Below are 23443 nucleotides of genomic sequence, written 5' to 3' on the forward strand. Positions count from 1 at the left end.
AAAAGCTTCAATTCGCTAAGCGAAATACAAGTCTGTAAACTAAAGCTAAATCTGCGTCGCCAATTGCACAAAAAATTAGCACTCCGAAAATCTAATTTCGAGAATACAAAAATAGTAGCGAATTCGAAATAGCCAATAATTCTGAACGATAAATCCTGTAATTTGGCACCGCTAAATTCACTCTGAATACAGTAACGAAATCTGTACGACAGTCCCAGACCACTGAAAACAAACCAAAGACAACAAAAAATCATATTAAGATGCATTTATTTTGAAGCATCTTTGCTTACGAAGAGATTGTTAGCAAGTCTCACGATCAAACTTGCGGAAAGAATCGAGTGACTGCGTTCTGGCAGGCATTTAGGGGCGCTGTAAGCAAATCAGTCCCTTCATCTATTGTTTTTGGAGGGGCTGGCACATCAAGTCAGAGCGTATCTGTCTGTCTTGACGATTGCACAGCTATACCCCCACGCAATCGAAGACGAATACATTGATGCAGTCTGTGCTACCCAATCTTGATGATGGAGTGTGCTGGATTTGTCCATTGATGCGCAATGGCAGCTCAAAGACAGTCAAATAGGGACCTCGCATCAAAATTTTGTAAACATTTCAAACCAACAATTCCGTCCACAAAATGTCTGCCAAAAAATTTATCGAACCAAATGAAGAGATCCAAAATGATTTTGGTGATCTCAAGTTTTAATGAAAAGGACCAAGAGGTTTTCTTATCGCTTGCGTTTCTCAATATTTTAAACTCAATCACAAGACAGCTTTGAGCATGCAAACACCAAACGTTAAACTATCGCCATAAAAACGCATTTAGTAGAAATTAAACAAATACCCCACTCAGTCACATAAGTTCTCAACCATACATGAAAATTTGTCAAACAAAAAGTTTTAAATAATTAATTGGACCGATGAACAGTACAATGAAAAGACCTCATTTCGGAGGAGGAACTGCAGCGCAGTTACAGCAAGGCGGCTCGTTAATGCGCGTTCGCACATGATGTTCCGACCCGAGCTCATCTACATTTTTGACTTAATTGTCAACCAATTGAAGAAATAACAAAAATAGATGTTTGAGTTTAAAACAATTGTTACACAACCTATCTACTAATTGAATTACATAATGCCATGCCTTATTATAGTGCCAATGAGATCTGAGCTTAAAGAGACTCCAAGACAAAAAAAAACAACAAAATAATAGCAAAAACAAAAACTTCACGGCAAAAACTGAACATCTAAATTTAAAAGCACATAGTAACAACGTCAAAATGCAGTCAGATAGAACCTTAAATACTCAAATTTCATTTGTCCTAACTATACAGTGGACGGAAAAATTTCTCAATGAGACTATGTTACGATCAATGAGGCGAAATTCAGAAATCAATCAACATTTTTTTAACCGAAAAACTTCAAAAGTCTTAAAAATCTTCAGCTTTTAACAAAATAATCCATGATAAATTAATGAAAAGTTACTACAAAACCAAAAGGCCTTTTCTTTGGGTAGTTTAAGCCTCAGAAACGAACTAAAGAAAAACCTAAAAAAACTGGAAACGATTTGCGAAAACACAAACTGTTGCTACCATTAAAATCATTAGCTATTATCTGAATTTTATATATTTTAAGTCAATTCTTAATTCTAATAATTCAGCTGCAGGAATTATAAATACAAATAAAATCAGTAGATATGTTTTTTTTTGGAATACAGGAAATTGGATTTGACCTCTCATTGATGAAAATAAGTTACAATTTGACGAAAAGAACAACAAAAACCGAAAAGTTTGAAATTTGTTTGAAATTGTATGTCATAAACTTTAAGACGAAAGGCTATAAACTGACTAACTGATCCGGGTAATTTCAATAATTCAACCCTCGATTAAAAGCCTAAGAGACTTGTCAGCAAGTAAAGGCTACCTGAAGAAACAGGCAAAAACAGCAATTTCAAGAAAAAAATTGAGCGAGAAAAGTGTCGAAGGCATTAAAAAAAAGTTTTCAATAAAAACTTTTCTATGTTCAATTAATTTATTTAACAGCAATTGAATCCCTCTTTCTTTATCACTAAATTTTCAAAAAATCAAATATGAACAAATACATTAGAATCACGAAACTTTTGAGAAAACTCGTAGTCTCAACGCCATTAATTTCATTAGCCTTCAACGAAAGCCACTAAATACGCTAAATTATGCCTCCATGGGAAAACAAGTTTTTTGGCTATTCGTATTTGGTCGAAAAAACTCTACAAAAAAATTTTGAAGTTGAAAACAACAACAAAGACAGGCAACAACCAAAAAATTAGTAGAAAAGTGCCAGAAGAAAGTGTCGAAGCAATTTAAATCATGAGTTCTTCTCTATAAAACTTTATATGTGATTCGTTGAACGTCTTCTCTAAACCAATGGGAACTATCAGTATTAGGATAATGTGATAAGGTTTCAATAGGATCCTAAAACAAAAGTTACTCGAAAATTTAAGAAAAAAATTGAAAATTAGTTGCATTGAAGTTTAAAACTAATAGGTAGAAGATAAAACCGCTAACGAGACTATTTTTGGCTACCTTAGTAATAAATAAAAGGATCCTGTAAGTACTAGGACTGACTAACAGTCCACGAAAAGAAATTTTAGGATCGGTTAAAGTTCAAAAAATTTTAGAAAAACTTTTTTTAAAGTCTTAACAGCCACTAAACTCAAAAGCTTTCATCGGAGGTCAATAATTACGGCCAGAAAAAACACGATGGCAGGAAAAATATATTTGTCATGCATAGATAATCAATAGGAGATCGCAATAAGTCTTAAGACTGAAAACAACAACAGAAACCAAAATTATCTAGAAAAGTTTGAGAAGAAAATTTCGAAGCCATTTAAACCATTAGCTTTTCTCTAAAAACTTTATCTGTAAATGTCTTTTCAAAGCCAAAGAAATTAGAATTATTTCTGGATAATGTGAACAATTTTTGGATAATGTGATAAGAGTTCAAAAGTAACCAATAATACGAAAATATCCAAAATTTTCAAAAACTTTGAATTCTTGTGCTATTGAAGTCAAATAATCAATAGTTAGAAGATTGTATGACCGCCAACAAAATTTGTTTTGATTTCAGTAGAAAGCAAAAGAGTTCTGTCAATACTGAGACTGACTTACTGTTCACGAAAAATTTAAGATTGTTTAATGTTCAAAAGAAAAATTATTTTTTAATTTCTTAACAGCCATTAAATTCTTTAAATTTCAACGAAAGTCAATAACTACGCTCAAATATGCTTCAATAGGAATTTGGGATGTTTTTCATGCATAATTGATCAATTAAACATCAAAACAAGTCTTATGATTATGATAAAAAAACAACAAAATCAGGCAAAATCAAAATTTCTGTAGAGAAGTGCGAGAAGAAAAGGTCGACGCCATTTGAAACCATCAGTTTTCTCTGAAAAATTTATCTGTGATCCACTGAAATTCTTCTTGAAGCCAATAGCAGCTGTCAATAGGATAATGTGATAAGTTTTCAAAAGTAACCAATAATACTGAAATATCCAAAAAAAAATTTAAACTTTTTGAAATCTTGTGTCATTGAAGTCATATTACTAAAAGTTTGAAGATAAAACCGCCAGCTAAACCAAATATGGATACTGTAGTACGGAATAGGGTGCTGTCATCAAAGAGACTGACTTACAGTTCACGATAATAAGTTTATGATCGGTTAATATTCGAAAAAATTTTCGAAAATTTTTTTTAAAGTCTCAACAGTCTCTAGCTGTCCGATCAAAGCACTAGATGTGTTCACTTAAATCTCATTACGGAACATATTGCAAAATTAGTTAATGAGTCCATGCAATAGGACTCCAAAAAATTAGTAAATCCTCAAAAAGAAATTCAAAATTCCGTTTGAAATTACGAAAACTCAGAGTCGATTTTGAAAAAAAAAACATGAGCAATTCCTTAAAAACGATTTTTGTTTGTTGATTTGGCATAATTTTACTGTAAAGGAGGTTTTTAATTAACGGAAACTTGACATGAAAAGTGACTTGTCTCTAGGTGACTTAAAAAAGCGAAAAAAAAACTAGAAAAGTTTTATAAAAAAAGAGCTCTCAAATAGATTTCGAATTTTTTTTAAATATTGAAGCTCCATATGAGACCAGAAGTAGTCTTTTTTGTCGCCTTTAGTCTATTAGGAACACGAAATAGGTTCATTTTCGGCAAGAAATTTAAGTTTGAAATACTATTTTTATCGGAAATATCTTATTTTGAAGAAAAATCACACTAAAAGTGAACAAAAATCCCGTTGTTCACACAAAATTTCAATCCTTGGTAACTCCTCGAAAAAAAACGAAAATCAAAAAATCTTTTTAATTTTGAATTCTACGCTCGACCAGCTTTTTAATGATACCACTCACATTTCTCTGCGATGAATATATCGATCGGCCAAAATTGACAGAACAAAAAAAAACCATTTGATTATTTAGTTCCTCCCCCCCACAAGTGGGGTCGGAACAATTACCTGGAACAAAATTGAGTCAATACAATCCACGATGCGAATTAACGGCAAAAGTAGGACCCGCAGAGTGAATCAAGCCTGATCAAATTAAAGGACTAGGGCTAACCGCACCGCGAAAAGAGATTACGCCAAACACTTGGTTATAACCAAGAAGATTCCGCCAAACATTTGGCGAACAAAAACTTCAATGTCTGAAAAAGAGTGCTCTCCCCACATTTGACAATAATCAAGTGAGTGTACAATACGAGTGTACCTTCAAATTTAAAAAATCCCAGAACGACTAAAGTTGAAAAGAACTCCGATGGTTTCTATATATATATCCTCTCCGCACAAAATTTGCTTCCAAAAAACGCTAAACGAAAACACAAGAACGCATAATTCAACACAAGCGAGCCGACCAAGCACTTCACCTTTCAATCCAACTACTTGGCACAACAATTTAATCGACAGAATTCGATCCTCCGCTGAGCAACAACAACTTCGCAATTTGAAAGAAGTATAACCTCGCAACACTTCGCAACAGTGTGTCAAATTTAAACTTGCCCCAATTTTCACCCGCGAATCAAAATGGAATTGATGGCGGAAAATAATTCGAATTCGGATAGCCTCCGAACACTCTCCTTCAATATTGGAACTTTTGTTTTCAAATTAGTTATAACTGAATTGGCACATATTGTTATCAATTTTTCTTGCACTGTAATGATTAATGAAACAATAAAATGATTTTTTTTATTTCTCATAGGGGAGTGTGGCATATTAGTACCATCACTGCTCATTGACATCTGCGTGAATCATCACCCCATTTTAATTTCTCTATGTTTCCACTGCTAATTTGTCATATGTTCCCTCAATTTGTTTAGTACTGCGCTAGCATGTTTTCATACATCGGTCACTTTGTTTAATCATATTTATTTGCAGTTTAAGTTCTGATCTTCTTATCTGTTCATTTATGAGCGTAAACGAATTTTGTGTTCAGTTGTTTTTCATCATGTTTTCTCTGAGTTTCCATCCTTTTAACTGGATTAATCACTACATTTTCTGTTTTTTTTTACTATTGATCGGTAACTCAACTATTAATCAGTAATCTATTATTCAATATTTTAGCTTGATTCGCTCTGAATGTCAGCGCTATTTCATCATACGCTCTACTTTTGTACGACATCAATCAATCAAAATCAGCTCTCATCAGAAAAACTGCTAAACATAAAATTATGCTAAACATATCACAAAAAAAACAAAAAAATGATATTTTTTAATTGATCTCAATCGATCTTTTCAGTAATTACTTTAGACCTGATAATTTGTCTTCAGTTTTTATCTCACAATCTAATATCGAGTCTTGTTATCTGTAAAAATGGGTACAAATCAAAAGCATTAGATTTCTGAGAATAGCCGTACGAGCCCAACTAGTCTCGAAGTAATAAGCAACTCAACAAAAATACTGCTGGTAAGACATAAAACAATTGTAAAAACAGCTGAGAACTTTCATCACTTCCTTCCCCTTATTGTGTACTCCAACCCACAGCACCGAACTCTAATATACAGGTCTAACCTTAAAGGGCATTTTTCTTTGGCTATCCGCCCTCTTCGCCTATCACCACACACACGCACACACAAACACACATCATTTATAACCACCTTATAAGGAAACTAATGACGAAGAAATCCAATCCCTCATCACTCCTTTGCGAGCGATCCTCCAGACGTTTATAGGTTATTTTCGTTAACAGTTGTCTATTTAAACCTTTCTCTGATGTGTTTGCACTTTCCTGGCCTTTATGAGATTAGTAATCTCCATTTTGGCAGCAGGTGCTCCCCCTGCCCAAAATGACATTGAAAATTTGAAAAAAAAAATCGTTACGAATCAATTCAAATCTTATTGTGTTCAAATATGAGCAAAAATGCCAAAGGTTCTTACTAGTGACAATACAAATGCGATACAGCAAGGCAAAAGTGAGCTGCCGCCTGTGGTTTGACGGAAATTCGACCAGTTTCAGTTTCCCGGGTTGCTCATCATACACAATTCTTAGTAGTCATACTAGGTCATATATGATTCCTAGTATTCATACAAGGTCATATATGATTTGTATGATTTCTTAGTAGTCATACAAGGATCATATATGATTTCCTAGAAATCATAGAGGGATCATACAAAAAAATTCAAAACCTAAAAACTGTATATCTTTCATTTTATTTTGATGTTGAAAAAATTTCCCGGAAATCATACAAGGTCATATATGACACATAAAACATTGATTGGTTCGACATTTTCCCGTATAATGTAGTCAGAGTACATAAAAATTTATTATATCGCATTTGCATTCCACATTTGATTCTTTGTGTGGGCGAAAAAAATAACTTTCCAACTTAACTATATTCAGAAAACGAATTTGAGGTTATCTGCAAAAATTGTTGCAAATTTTTTTTTTATAAATGAGCATTTATAGGTATAAACTGGCTTCAGAGAATATCAGAAATCTGTTTATTTTTTGGACTTACTGTTTAATTGCGTGCCCAACTGTGTTTATGATATTGTACGTTTGGGTCTTTTGGCGGATCACAAGGTGATGCCGGGGAATCACATAAGTGAGTCCCTGCCGAATTAAATTTTTAAAAGACAGAAATGGTTTAAAAATTTATGAAAAATAGATGTATGATTCTTGGTATTCATACTAGGATCATATATGATTTCTTTGTAGTCATACAAGGTTCATATATGATTTCCTAGTAGTCATATATGATTTCTTAGTAGTCATACACGGATCGTACTAGGAAATACGTTATGATTTGTATGATACCATATATGATCCTTGTATGACTACTAAGAAGTGGTGACCCGGGTTATTATGTTTCACATATTCGTGGTTTACTTGGGTTTTTTTGTTTGTGTTGCCCTCCCATCCACCAGTTGTTTGTGCACGCCCAGTTACAGAACACGTACCATTGCATAGTAGTTTATTATGTCCAAATACGACACGTGCGATTGGGGGTGCAAATAATATGCACATACTAAGTTGACAAATGGAAAAGGTCCTTTACTTTTTTGTAAGCAAAAACATCGCTCTAAACTGAAAAATAGAAAAAATTTCGTTACAACATCGAATGAAACCTTGTCGAATAAAAAAATAGTAATTAATCGTTAATAGTAGCGATCTGGAGAAATAGTACAATCAACCAGAAAGGTAGTTTTACCCGCTGTGATATTTGAAGAATCCGACGTGCAACAACAGATGCTTTCCGGTTCTGAGGTACAGTTTGTTTTGATTGAACCAAATATATCTAAAAGCACATGTAGGAACCCTTTGTGGAACCGGTCATGACAAAAATTTTGAAAAATCAAAACTTTGGAAAAAATGTGAGCAACAGGTCTTAATTTTTCTGCTATGATTCGTAAATATATGAGAATTGTCCACAAAAGATCAATTTTCGAATTTTGACCTCTTGTTCATTTCAATTTCTCTCTTTATTTTTTCCTTTTTAATTCCATTAAAAAAGTAAAACGAATTAAACATTTTCAGCCTCAGCTAAGTGGAATAGTTGGTGCTTTCAATTTATATATTTCATAATTGAGCAACTAATGTCAGACATTGCTTGACTTCATCGACAGTGCCTTCAATTCTCCGCCTGCTCCTAAAGCGCTTCAATTTGTTAACTACTTGAAGAAGATTTGCGTCAATCTGTTGTTTGTTTAATCAAGTGGCTGTAAATTGATATACTTTTTTGCAACAAATGTAAGGGGGCAATCTGTCAAAAATAGGAAGTAGAAAGAGGAAAAAAAGGGAGAATTATTTCTGTTTTATATGTTTTCATAGTAAGAGAAATTTGTGTGTGCTGAGACAATTTTTTGGAACGCCGAGATTCATCATTGGAACGCCAAAATTTGCTTAACAAAAGAAGCAGTTCCGTATTAGTTTCTTTTTTCTTTTTCCGCGGTTTTTCTCGATTTGCCTTTTCGTAATTGTGCCTATCAGGTTTTCAGGCGTTGTTTTTAACTGTCCCATCAAAATTTCGCTTACCTTACCTTGTTTCCTACTTTTCAATATTTTGCAAGAAATTGCTTTGACTTCTGAAGGCTACTTCTTTTTTCAATAATTCATCTCATACGACTTCATAGCAGTCATCAGCAAAGCGGCCTAAAATGATCGGAGACATTTTTTTACGATAAAATTCCGTTTTATTATTGACTCGGCATTCATTTTAATTTAAACGCCTTATTAGAAGAAAACAAAATTTTGTCAGCTGATTTTAAAAACCTACTATTGTTTGTTTTCATATTAAAGATAAAGGTCTATATTCTCATTAGCACTCTTGTTTGAGTTTTAGTTCAATTGTGTTTTTTTAGTTGATCAAATCATTTGAAGTTTTTTTTGTTGAGTGCAATTTTCTAGGAAAACGTAAACTTTGCAAATAGAACACAAAAAGGAACACGTCCCAATTTGTTTTTGAATGCCTTTGTTTTCAGGAATGTTTCACTAAGAGAAAAATTCCTGTGGGTGAATTTTGCAGCTAAGTTTTGCAATAATTGACATTTCCCTCAATTTTGTTATTAAAAAGAAACATCATCACAAAGTTTTGGGTGCCTAAGTTGAAAATCATTAACTGTGACTAATTAAAAATGACGATAAAGTTTTTAGTCCAATAGATAAAGATGCAATAATTGTTTTGTAATTTCTGAACTACTTTTGTGGAAAAATTTTGCAAAAGATCTTATTTATGCTTTCTAAAAAAGGTATATTCAAACTTCAACCCAGTGCTACAACCAAAAGCATTTATTTAAAATGCACTGATTGTGGAACTTATAGCTAAAAAATTGCAATGCCTAATTATATTACTTTTAAGTAGAAAATACTCTGAACTATTTTTAATACTACATATCAACTATTATAATCGACTTATCTAAGCAATATCAGAAAAGCATAAATTGTCCAATATAAAATGATGTTTTTAAAATTAAGGTACTCAAAGATGTGGACGAAGTGTTGTTCAAGTTGTGCATTCTACGTGGAATTTCAGACCAGAGAGGAATGATGTTTGTCGCCAGAAATAACTTCTACTTTGCAATCGAGATGCTTGACATACAGGTATTAAAATTTTTCTCAGATACGAGTAATTTGTTTATGAACTGCTCTCGAAGAAAGTTTGAGGAAATTATAATTTTATGTATCTATTTTGAAAAAAAAACTTTGCCAGAAAGTTATACTCTTGAATTTTTCGCAATTCGCGCAAGATCTTTTTGGTTTATTATTAGCTCCCCTCATTTTCTCAGCCGGCTATTATAGTGGCCCTATTTTTACAAGTCGAAAAATAATAACCTATTTTTTAATCAGTGACTTCTATTTTTTGAGGATGTGTTTTGAAGTTAGTCAGATGCAGCATTTTTTGAGCCAAGCTGCTGAACAAAGTCAAAATGAGGGAGAAAGAGAGAGTTTTGAGCATTTTTTTAAACTCAGAGGGAGAGAGAGAGAGAGAGAGAGAGAAATAGAGAGAGAGAGAGAGAGAGAGAGAGAGAGAGAGGAAAGTGTTTGCGAAAAACTGTGCGCTAGGCGATCCATGTTTTTGATCACGTGCGTCTTTTTCAAAGCGGTTCTTCAGTTTTAACTCTTCTTCTTCCAGCTAAAGTTGTTTGTGTCGAAAACCTTAGCCAGTAAGAGTACGTCTGGAATCTTATATCAATTATTTTTAAAATTTTTCAGCTATTTATGATATTTTGTCATGTCGCACTTTTTGTTTTAGAAGTTTTTATAATTCTTTTCATCTTTTTTCTTAGCCATTTGGGAGACAATTTCTTCAAAATTTTTGTCTGAAATTATTTGTTTTAGTGGTTTCAACAATGTTTCAGTTTGACTGACGTTAATTTTTGCTTGTTTGTCTGAAAAATGGAGCATTTTCAATTTTTTGTGGACAAATTTCATCTTTTTGTCAATTCTTTTGCAAAGATATAAGCTGAGCGCAGATATATCGCAGCAATGTTTGTTTTCGTTTTTTTTTTGTTTTGTCATCCGACCTTCTTTTTGATCAACATTTATTCAGGCGGCAAGCCTCAGAAGAGCAAATTGTTGATATTTTTGTACCGCTATCCTACTGTTCATCTGCTTCCTTTACGTGCCTAACGCTATTTCTTGAATTTATTGGTGGCAAATTTTGAGCTTTACTTTATAACAAGTTTTCATCAAAACCGGCTTACATCACTCTCTAAATGATTTCTGGTTTTTTTTCGAGGTCACTTGAGTTCACTCTGACCCCTTTAAATGTCAATATAGGACCCTTATATAATGTTCCATGCTTATACAAATAAAAACAAAACATTGTGACCAAAACAAAACAAATTTAATTTGTTCAGCAGCTTCTTAATTTGAAAACGTTCCAGTCTTTAATAAGGTTGCAACTCCATTAACTCAGTTCTGTAATTAATGTTTTCTATATTCTACATCAAGTACGTCTGTTTCGCGACCTAATTGTCAATCTGTCGGCTTCGCTTCTATTTTTGGTTTGGCGATTTTTTGCTTCTCACCTATTGCGACCAAAACATGACAGTTTAGGGCTATTCAGGGCAGTTTATTCTGAAGTTTATGATACAGAAGTGTAATTTATTCATTTTTTCTGATTTCCTTATTTTTGTTGTTCATGTCTCCGAAACGCATTGGGTAGGCCACCAATTGAAGGAAAAATATTTTTTCAGGTGTTTTTAAAGCAGTGATTGGACAATACTCTGACAGTTTTTTTGCAGGGTTTATCCTTTCCTCTGTTTTCCTTCAGTGTACGATTTCTCTTTTCTGGTGTTTTTCTATCAGTTGGATGTCCATTGTTAAATATAAGCTGTCTGTTTTGCCCGTTTTTTTCAATAGTTATGGTTATTTTGGAATCACAATTTGAAAAGCATTTTTTCAGATTTTTTTCCAGTTTTTGTTCTGACAAACAGCTTTTTTCTAAAATTCTCCTCGCAGCGGAAAGATAAGTTTCTCTCGCGAGCCGTCTCCTTTAACGTTTTAAATCGATAAAATTTGCTTGGCCAAATATCCCTGAGTTAGAGATATGAGAATCAATCAAATGAAGATTTTTTCTCCAAAACGCTCATGCATTTCATCCAGAAAAATGTCAGTATAATCAGTGGAATACATTACGTTTAAAGGGGGTAAAATTAGTAATGTGTATATGGTGACCTCCGGAACATAGAGTCGCGATACGGTCACCATATACACATTACTCTAATTCCCTTTATATATCCACTACTCTATATTCACTTCTTTTATATTTAAAATCTATCATTTCTTATCCCACTTAGTGCAAACCACTAGTGTCGAGTTAAGCTGGTAATTAACCGTTATCAGACGGATAGTTTGGGTTCTATCCCCACTGACTCCAGTGGACGTCCCCAGATACTAGTATAAAACCAGTGAGACCGTGTAAAAAGCACGTACAACCAACTTGCAAAAATTGTTGTAAACACTTTGTGGATAACTTGAATAAAAAACCAGCTTAATTCTTTTATGAATTTTAACCTTTTGCTAAATATTTTATAAAAATTTAATTGTAAAACCTAAATTCACCATTACTATCTCTAATACCTTTATCATCAAATGGACCAATAGCTATTTTTGTATTGTTCCTTAGTTTCTAAATGATGTTTATTACTATCAATAGTATAATTAGTTACATACTTAGTTTTACCTTCATATATAGCATTAGTATAATCGTCAATTGTAATCCGATTTTTAATAGTGGCTTTAGTTACACCTTTCAACTTTTTCTCTTCTTCTCTTTTAACAGTATTGTAACAATATGCTTTAGCTTTAAGAAACATGCTTCTATAATAGTATCATTAGGTAATTCATCCTTCATCTTTCCTAACTCATTATTTTGTAAAATATCTTTTATCTTCATTTCAGTTTCTATATTACTATCTAAAGGAACTTTTATGTTTATAAATATATTATCTGTATCTGTGTTATGATAACTACAATCTAACTCTTTCTCGAAGTAATCATATAAAGCTTTATACCTGAATAGCTTAGCTTTTTCTAATATAACAAATCCAATATAATTAAGCTTATCTAATTTAACATTACCTCTTGCTTTATGTACAGCCACTAGGTCATCATCAAACTCTACAGCAGATTTAAAACTAATATTTTCTACTAATTTAATATATCTATCTACTTCATTAGCTAACTCAACATCTTGTCTATTGTACAAATTTTCTTTTGTTGTTCCATTGAAGGCATTATTCTTCAGTTTAAAGAATACGTCTCCAAATTTATCACCCTTAGCTTTAGCTTCTTTTCTTTTCTGAATAATCAACTCAATATAAGGTTTTAGCCATTCACTCTTACTATATTCTAACTTTTGCTTAATTTAAATATCTTTTAATCTTAAACCATGATCTAAATACCAATCTAACATCTCTCCATCTATTACATAATCTAGCTTATCTGTTAAATTTATCATTAACTTCTCATTAGATTTATATCCTTTCATTTTATTTACATTTTGATAACCTGTAAACTGTCCAATGTTTGCCCTAGTCTTTTCAGGAAAGAATGGATATTTCTTAGTTTTTAGTTTTAAGTCATTATTATACTGTATATCAATGGTGTAGATATAACCCGTGTTAGAGCTAGATCTAGTGTAATTATCTGCGAAGCCAGTTCCTGGATTGTTTTCACAAACACTAATCTCGCCCGTAGGTAATGCTTGCCATAGTAGAAGCATACAATGAGTTAAAATCTAAATATTTTAGATAATTCTCATCCCTTGTATACTCATGATTTATTTCTTTATTCATACATTTTACATAACATTCACCTAATACTTAAGCTAACCCACCTCTAATACCATGTTGTATTGTATCATAATTGTTAACTGTATTTTCTTTATAATACTTAAGTCTAACATTAGTATATTTCAACCCACACAACCACGTTAACCCAGGAGTAGAATATGTGTAACATGGATGTATTTCATAATATTCTAAACACATAGCTCTAAATTTCTCAAAGACATCAACTGATAACAAAACATCTGTTTTAAGATATAACATCATATAATCCTTTATTGTCTCACATTTAGTAACTCTCCAACAATCAAATGCTTGCTTATATTCTTTATCTGTAATACCACTTTGATTCAACTTAGAATATAATGCTTCCTTTGGTGGTAGTGTTGTTTCATAAAGATTATTTATACTATCAAACCATTCATATGGGAATATACCTTTACTTCTTTCTAAGCCACATTTATTTAATGTTATACATTCTTCATTACTCAATGTCTTACTTATAGCATCTAAGCTAAGTGGATGGAAGAACCTAAACATATCTAGTGCTTTAGCATAACCCATATCAATACTAATATAATTCTCATCAGCTTTAATACTCTAAGTCTAATCTTCTTTGCTAGTTTATTTATGAATAGGTGATTATCATAATTAGAAGAATTAAATGCATACATTGGTACAAAAATATTCTTAGCTTGGAGGTTACATTTATTGTGAGCATATCCTCTAAATTTACCATTTAGATGATCATGATCTCTAACAATGTCATTACCCAGATTCTCTTTACAAAAGAAACAATCTGCGAAGCCCCTTTGCGGATCAATAGTAAGTGGAGTAATAGTATCTTCTTTTAATGAAATAATTATACTAAATATATCTTTAAATAATTTATTATAATAATCTACTCTTTCCACAAAACAATCAGTAATGCAGTAATGTCTTCTCCACAATCAACAGAGTTGCTGCTTTGCAGATAACTTTCAAACTTATCTTCAAATATATCAGGATAGTCACTTTTTATATAAAACCACAAGCAATAGGTTAGTGTTTTTTATCTTTTGTTATACATTCAAAATCATAATACATAGCAAATGGTACTCTATTCTTATAATGGAACTTATCAATCTTTAGGTAATCATCTTTATGGACTGTTCTTCTACCTATATGTTACTGTGCATTACATAAATCCAAATGTTCATTTAATGCATCTTCTGTTCTAATTGATACACAACATTTTAAACACGGATAACATTTATTATGGTTACATGATGTTCTTAGTAGGAATGATAAATAGGACGTAATGATTATCCCAGTATAATATGTTGTATCCTTTAGGGTCATTATGATTAACTAATACAGGATTAATAGCTTTATTTTTATATAGATTGAATACAATAAATAATAACTTATCTTTATTTAGTTCTTGTATTTTCTTTAAGTGATAATAATCATTTGGAGGTGTAACTCCATTTGGTAATTTTATCTCATTAATATATTCTGGTTTATTTTTATTACTAACTCTACTGGGATTATGTGGTGCAGCAGGATGTAGATAAGCAATTAGACAACATAGTAAACATTTATTATCACTATTATGTATATTAAGTATATATCTAGATGTGAATGGTAACTCAGTATCACATCCACCCCTAGGATAAAACCTATGTATATAAATTGTTCTTTTGATAAATCTTTGCATACTACATCCAGATTGATTCCCTTCCTGTTCCTACATTCTTGTCTCTAGTTCTTCATTCAAAAAATCCAAGTTATGTGCACCATTATGATGCCTAGTCATTAACCTAAAGGTGAATTCGTTTTCTTCTAACTTATCATCCGTTGGTTTTGTATACTTAACTGCATCAAAGGTGTTAAATTTTATATGGAGATGTATGTTATGCAATGACTCCAGTATATTCAAGAATTTAGGATCTTCATAATTACTACTAGTTATTATTATTTGATTATGCTTCATGTTATGATCTAATCTTAACTCACTAACTTTATCTCTCCACTTCTTATCATCAAAATTTTTCTGTTTAACATTTTCTTTATGTTCATCTGATCCACTGTGTTCCTTTTTATTGTTATATCTAGTATTACATACATCGCAATTTCCTTCAGTTATATTATACTTAGTTATATCCTTATCTATATCCCTATCTTTATCATTTACATTATCTAGATGCATCTTTCTTTTTAAATGTTGATCCACACTATATTGACTCAGAGTAGTCTTACATATTACACACTAACTCCCATTCTTTATTATTTCCCCATTAACCAATCCTACATTATTCCTATGTTTTAATGTTGTCACAATGTTGTTTTTTATAAGCAGTATTTTTATCAAGATACATACCACAACTATCACAAAATTTTATTCCTTCTTCAAGATACTGCTCATCTAACTTTTGTTCTATATCTTTATTAGTAACTTTTATTCCCTCATCCTTAGCTTCCTCAATAATTTTATTTCTATTATATAATCGCTCATTCTTTTTATGTTTAAGTGATTGAATGTGACAGCTATAATTCTTTAGAGTTAATTCTTCATTACATTCTTCACACTTAAATTTATTTGTTTTAGGCTTAGATGTGGTAAAATCAATTGATGAATCTGTATGCGAACCCGAATACTTATCCTTATCAGAACCCAAACTCTTATTGGTGTAACCACTTTCTGGATCTGAATCTACATCTATGTCTTAAGACTGATCTAAATCTGGATGATATTTAGCCTCAGCCTCACGCATTAGATTTTTCATATCCTTTCCCCTTTGTTTTGTTTTAGCAACATATTCGTCATATTACTTTTTTGCATCCTCATTTATAAGATTAAAACTTCTGATTGACTCTAAAGGATCTTCTTCTTTTTTATCTACTAGTTTGATTTCTCCCCTTACTTGATTTTTATTTTTTAACATTTGGACCGCCTTGCTTGTGGGACTACATTGAATTTCATAAGGTTTATCTTGTTAACTTTGAAATTGTTCGATTTGAGATTGAGCTTGTCCCCCACCAAATTGAGATTGAGATTGAGATTGAGATTGTTCTTGTCCATGGGTTTGGACTTGTCAATTTCCGTTGTTTTCCTGAGCATTCATTTTTATAGGACAAGTTTTGAATAAAATATATTTAAAATAAGTTTTCACCAATATAAAAATGATTAGTACCAAATGCGATAAATGTAAAAATAAAGCTTGGTGTTGGAGTTGTGGTGAATGCCAAAGTAAACCTTTATCATGTTTTGTATATGATGAAATTATAACTTATAGAGAAAGACACAATCAAATGAGTAACCATTATAATGATCCAGATCAATATTTAGTATTAAAAAGTGCAATGTAAATAAACATATCTCTCGCTATAGATTCAAACTTTACACTTAAGGGATATGCTTATATCTCATTAGATATAGATTTGGTCACACTAAAGAAAGATTTAAAGAACATGCAAAGAAATATAATATCAGCGAAGCTGGTTCCCAGATCAAAGTTTAGTCCTATTAAAATGTTACTTGCGTTCCCGTTATTTACTATGTTGATACTTATTATTATAATTGCTTATTGGAATTATGATAAATATTCTGATTTAAGGAAGAGATTCAAAGTATATAGGAAGGTTTTACCAGAACCATTTGAAATTAAAAAACATAATTTCCTTATTTATGGCCCATCTAGTTCTGGTAAAACAAATTTTACAAAAGATTATTGTGGTTTGTATGACACTGTTAATGTATTCTGTATTGATGGTGGTGAGTGGAAGGGATATAATTTTTATGGTGTTGATGATTTAAAATTATTAGATAATTTAGATAGTTTTGCTAATAGTCTTATTATATTTGATGATAATGGAGAAAACATTAGATTACCAGCTATAGACTCATTGTATTCTAAATAGGTAGAAATCCTAATTTTAATATAATATGTGTAGGTCATACTGTAACAGACTTAAATACAAAAGCAAGAGACACCCCAGCTATATATATTACTTTAAATAGTTCACAGCAGTTCTTTGAAAGAGTACAAGAGAAGTTTAAAATTGATTCTAGTATTGGGTGATGCAATTAATTTGTTTGGAGTTTGTTATAGTTACTTTCAAAACAGTGGTAATAATAAGGATAATAATATTAATGGTATAGATATAATGAATATAGATAAGGCAAAAATTAAATTAAAAGATGGTAAGATTATGTCAATAGGCTATGGCATGAACGATAAAAATAAAATTGATCGCAATGATCCAATTACTATAGTAAGTGCTTTAGCTAGTTGTCTTGTAGGTATTTATGCAACTCATAATCATATTAATTCTAAATCTAAAAATGAGGGTAATATGTAGAGAATGTAATAATAAAATTGATACTAGTAGTGGTTATCCAGAACATGAACTAATGGATCATTATAATAATTTACTTAATAAATTAATTGAAAGATGTATGAAATATATGCATAGAAAATATAGTGGTTGTCACTTTTTGGATAAATGTAAAGTTAATAGAACATGTCTTATATCATCAGTACATATTTATGTTGATTATACTGATATTAATAATAATGATAGTAATGATAATAATGATAACAATAAAGATAAAGATGAAGATGATTTAAATAATAATTTAAATGAACTAAAAAATAATATTATAGAGAATTTGAAAGATTATATTAAAAAAGAATTAAAAATAGAAATTATAAATGAGATAAAAATGTAAATTCTAAACGACTCAAAAATAGAAACTAATATTAAGATGAAAAGTAATGAAACTGATAATCAAACAACTAGAGTTTGTTTTTTATGTAAAAATGAAAAGAATGCAGATTGTTTTTATGAAACTGGTGGTTTATGTAAAGATTGTTGTTCAGAGAAAGTTTCATCTCCCTCATGTAATTTTGTTATAAATAGATCATCTCTTAACAAACATAAAAAAGGGTTCATAGTAATCAATCCCAAAGTTCTAACAAACAGAATGCGGGATTATCATAATTAAAATAATCTATATAATCCATAATAATCCATGTAATCTCATGTAATCTCATGTAATGTTTGTAAATTGTAATCATTTTTTCTTAAATATTTCTAGAAATTTGGGATTGATTTCTATGAACCCTTTCTTAATGTTTGTTAAGAGAAGATCTATTTATACCAATATTAAATGAGGGACATGGAACTTTCTCTGAACAGCAATCTTTACATAAACCACCAGTTTTATAAAAAACAATCTCTTTTCTTTTCAATTTTACATAAACAACAAACTCTAGTTGATTTATTATCAGTTTCATTACTTTTCTTCTCAGTATTAGCTTCTATTTTCGAGTCATTTAGAAATTTATCTCATTTATAATTTTTGTTTTTTATTCTTTTTTAAAGTAATCGTTCAAATTCTCCATAATATTATATTTTAGTTCATTTAAATTATTATTTAAATCATCTTCATCTTTATCTTTATTGTTATCAATATTATCATTACTATCATTATTATTAAAATCAGTATAATCAATATAACTATGTACTGATGATATAAGACATGTTCTATTAACTTTGCATTTATCCAAAAAGTGACAACCACTATATTTTCTATGCATATATTTCATACATCATTCAATTCATTCATTATGTAAATTATTATAATGATCCATTAGTTCATGTTCTGGATAACCACTACTAGTATCAATTTTATTATTACATTCTCTACATATTACCCTCATTTTTAGATTTCGAATTAATATGATTATGAATTGCATAAATACCTACAAGACAACTAGCTAAAGCACTTACTATAGTAATTGGATCATTGCGATCAATTTTATTTTCATCGTTCATGCCATAACCTATTGACATATTCTTAACATTTTTTAATTTAATTTTTGCCTTATCTATATTCATTATATCTATACCATTAATCTTATTATCCTTATTATTACCACTGTTTTGAAAGTAACTATAACCAATTCCAAACAAACTACTTGCACCACCCAAAACTATATATCCACTATGTATCTCACTAAGTACACTTTTTATATTTGTATATATTTGTATATATTTTATATAAATCAATTGATTTAGGTATTCCCTTAAATTCTAAATATTCTTCAAATTAGAACAGTAACTCCTTTGGTTCAATATGTGATGGTTCTATCATCTTATCTGTCAAATAATTACTTAGTATATTATATTCCTTTTCCTTAAACTCTGTATAATCAACACATTTCTCAAAATCAAGATCACCTATTCCAGAATCATACACAACATTTTTATCTTTATCTAATACAATAGAATAGTCATTAATAGTGTTATAATTTATTACACCATAGTTATAATGTTTAAATCTATATAGATTAGAATCAACTTTAAAATTCTCTTGTACTCTTTCAAAGAATTGTTGTGAACTATTTAAAGTAAAAAATATAGCTGGGGTGTTATCTCTTGCTTTTGTATTTAAATCTGTTACAGTATGACCTACATATATTATATTAATATTGTGATATCTACCTACAGAATACAATGAGTCTATTAGTCTATAGCTGGTAATCTAATGTTTTCTCCATTATCAACAAATATAATAAGACTATTAGCAAAACTATCTAAATTATCTAATAATTTTAAATCATCAACACCATATACAATATATCCCTTCCACTCACCACCATCAAAACAAAATACTTCAACAGTGTCATACAAACCACAATAATCTTGTATAAAAGTTGTTTTACCAGAATTAGATGGGCCATATATAATGAAATTATGTTTTTTAATTTCAAATGGTTCTGGTAAAACATTCCTATATCCTTCGAATCTCTTCCTCAAATCAGAATATTTAACATAATTCCAATAAGCAATTATAAAAATAAGTATCAACATAATGAATAACGGGAATGCAAGTAACATTTTAAAAGGACTAAACTTTGATGTGGGAACCAGCTTCGCTGATATTATTTTTCTTTGCATGTTCTTTATATCTTTCTTTAGTGTGACCGAATCTATATCTATTGAGATATAAGCATATCCTACAAGTGTAATGTTTGAATCTATAGTGAGAGATATGTTTATTTACATTGCACTTTTTAATACTAAATAATGATCCGGATAATGGTTCCATTATCCGGATCCATTATAATGGTTACTCATATGATTATGTCTTTCTCTATTTGTCTTAATTTCATCACATACAAAACATGATAAAGGTTGACTTTGGCATTCACCACAACTCCAACACAAAGCTTTGTTTTCACATTTATCGCATTTGGTACTAATCATTTTTTTATTGGTGAAAACTTATTTTAATAATATTTTATTCAAAACTTGTCCTATAAAAATGAATGCTCAGGAAAACAACGGAAACATTCTGACTGGAAATGGACAAGTCCAAACCCATGGAAAAGTTCATTCTCAATCTCAATCTCAATTTGGTGGGGGACAAGCTCAATCTTAAAGCGAACAATTTCAAAGTGAACAAGATAAACCTTATGAAATTCAATGTAGTCCCACAAGCAAGGCGGTCCAAATGTTAAAAAATAAAAATCAAGTAAGGGGAGAAATCAAACTAGTAGATAAAAAAGAAGAAGATTCTTTAGAGTCAATCAGAAGTTTTAATCTTATAAATGAGGATGCAAAAAAGTCAAATGATGAATATGTTGCTAAAGCAAAACAAAGGGGAAAGGATATGAAAAATCTAATGCGTGAGGCTGAGGCTAAATATCATCCAGATTTAAATCAGTCTAAAGACATAGATGTAGATTCAGATCCAGAAAGTGGTTACACCAATAAGAGTTTGGGTTCTGATAAGGATAAGGATTCGGGTTCGGATACAGATTCATCAATTGATTTTACCACATCTAAGCCTAAAACAACTAAATTTAAGTGTGAAGAATGTAATGAAGAATTAGCTCTAAAGAATTATAGCTGTCACATTCAATCACTTAAACATAAAAAGAGTAAAGATAAGGATATAAATAAGGATATAACTAAGGATAATATAACTGAAGGATATTGCGATGTATGTATTACTAGATATAACACTAAAACGGAACACAGTGGATCAGATGAACATAAAGAAAATGTTAAACAGAAAAAACTTGATGATAAGAAGTGGAGAGATAAAGTTAGGGAGTCAGGATTAGATCATAACATGAAGCATAATCAAATAATAATAACTAGTAGTAATTATGAAGATCCTAAATTCTTGAATATACTGGAGTCATTGCATAACATACATCCCCATATTAAGTTTAACACCTTTGATGAAATTAAGTATACGAGACCTACGGATGATAAGTTAGAAGAAAACGAATTCTTCTTTAGGTTAATGACTAGGCAATATAATGGTGCACATGACTTGGATTTATTGAATGGGGTACTAGAGACAAGAACGCAGGAACAGAAAATGAATCGATCTGGATGGAGTATGCAAAGATTTATCAAAAGAACAATTAATATACATAGGTTTTATCCTAGTGGTGGATGTGGTACGGAGTTACCATTCACATCTAGATATATACTTAATATACATAATAGTGATAATAAATGTTTACTATGTTGTGTAGTTGCTTATCTACATCCTGCACCACATAATCCCAGTAGAGTTAGTAATTACAATAAACCAGAATATATTAATAAGATAAAATTACCAAATGGAGTTACACCTCCATATGATTATTATCACTTAAAGAAAATACAAGAACTAAATAAAGATAAAGTATTATTTAATGTATTCAATCTAAATAAAAATAAAACTATTAATCCTGTATTAATTAATCCCAATGATCCTAATGGATGTAACATATTATACTAGGATAATCATTACTTCCTATGTAAAGATGTATCATTACTATTAAGAACATCATCTAGTAATAATAAATTTTATCCATGTCTAAAATGTTATGAATCATTTAGAACAGAAGATGCATTAAATAAACATTTGGATTTATGTGATACACAGAAACATGTAGGTAGAAGAACATTCCATAAAGATGATTACCTAAAATTTGATAAGTTCCATTATAAGAATAGAGTGCCATTTGCTATGTATTATGATTTTGAATGTATAATAAAAGATAGTAAACACTTACCTATTGCTTGTGTTTTATAAATAAAAGTGACTATCCTGATATATTAGAAGATAAGTATGAAAGTTATCTGCAAAGCAGCAACTCTGTTGATTGTGGAGAAGACATTACTGATTGTTTTGTGGAAAGACTAGATTATTATAATAAATTATTTAAAGATATATTTAGTATAAATAATCCATTAAAAGAAGATACTATTACTCCACTTACTATTGATCCGCAAAGCGGCTTCGCAGATTGTTTCTATTGTAGAGAGAACTTGGGTAATGACATTGTTAGAGATCATGATCATCTAAATGGTAAATTTAGAGGATATGCTTACAAAAAATGTAACCTCCAAGCTAAGAATAATTTTGTACCAATGTATGCATTTGATTCTTCTAATTATGATAATCACCTATTTATAACTAAACTAGCAAAGAAGATTAGACAGAGAGTATTAACTAAAACTGACGAGAATTATATTAGTATTGATATGGGTTATGCTAAAGCACTAGATATGTTTAGGTTCTTCCATCCACTTAGCTTAGATGCTATAAGTAAGACATTGAGTAATGAAGAAAGTATAACAATAAAAAAATGTGGCTCAGAAAGACGTAAAGGTATATTCCCATATGAATGGTTTGATAGTATAGATAAACTACATGAAACAACATTACCACCTAAGGAAGCATTCTATTCTAAGTTGAAACAAATTGGTATTACAGATAAAGAAAATAAGCAAGCAATTGATTGTTGGAAAGATACTAAATGTGAGGCAATAAGGGATTACATGATGTTATATCTTAAAACAGATGTATTGTTATCAGTTGATGTATTTGAGAAATTTAGAGTTATGTGTTTAGAATATTATGAAATAGATCCATGTTAACCATATTCTACTCCTGGGTTAACCTGGTTGTGTGGGTTGAAATATACTAATGTTAGACTTAAGTATTATAAAGAAAATACAGTTAATATTTATGATACAATACAACATGGTATTAGAGGTGGATTAGCTTCAGTATTAGGTGAATGTCATGTAAAATGTATGAAAAAAGAAATAAATCCTGAGTATACGGGGAATGAGAATTATCTAAAATGTTTAGATTTTAAGTCATTGTATGCTTCTGCTACG

General features: G+C 30.5%; 1 protein-coding gene across 1 annotated transcript in view; it reads left to right on the forward strand.

The window, feature by feature from the left end:
* The window catches only part of LOC142350537 (E3 ubiquitin-protein ligase rnf213-alpha-like), a 55542-nt gene that overhangs the window by 13204 nt on the left and 18895 nt on the right, over positions 1-23443 (forward strand). The window contains exon 3 of the mRNA XM_075402386.1: positions 9444-9569. Within this exon, the coding sequence (XP_075258501.1) occupies positions 9444-9569 (126 nt within the window). The remainder of the gene's footprint in view (positions 1-9443; positions 9570-23443) is intronic.

This window comes from Convolutriloba macropyga, chromosome 12 (genome assembly GCF_964194025.1).
Source record: "Convolutriloba macropyga chromosome 12, txConMacr16.3, whole genome shotgun sequence".
Lineage (NCBI taxonomy): Eukaryota > Metazoa > Xenacoelomorpha > Acoela > Convolutidae > Convolutriloba > Convolutriloba macropyga.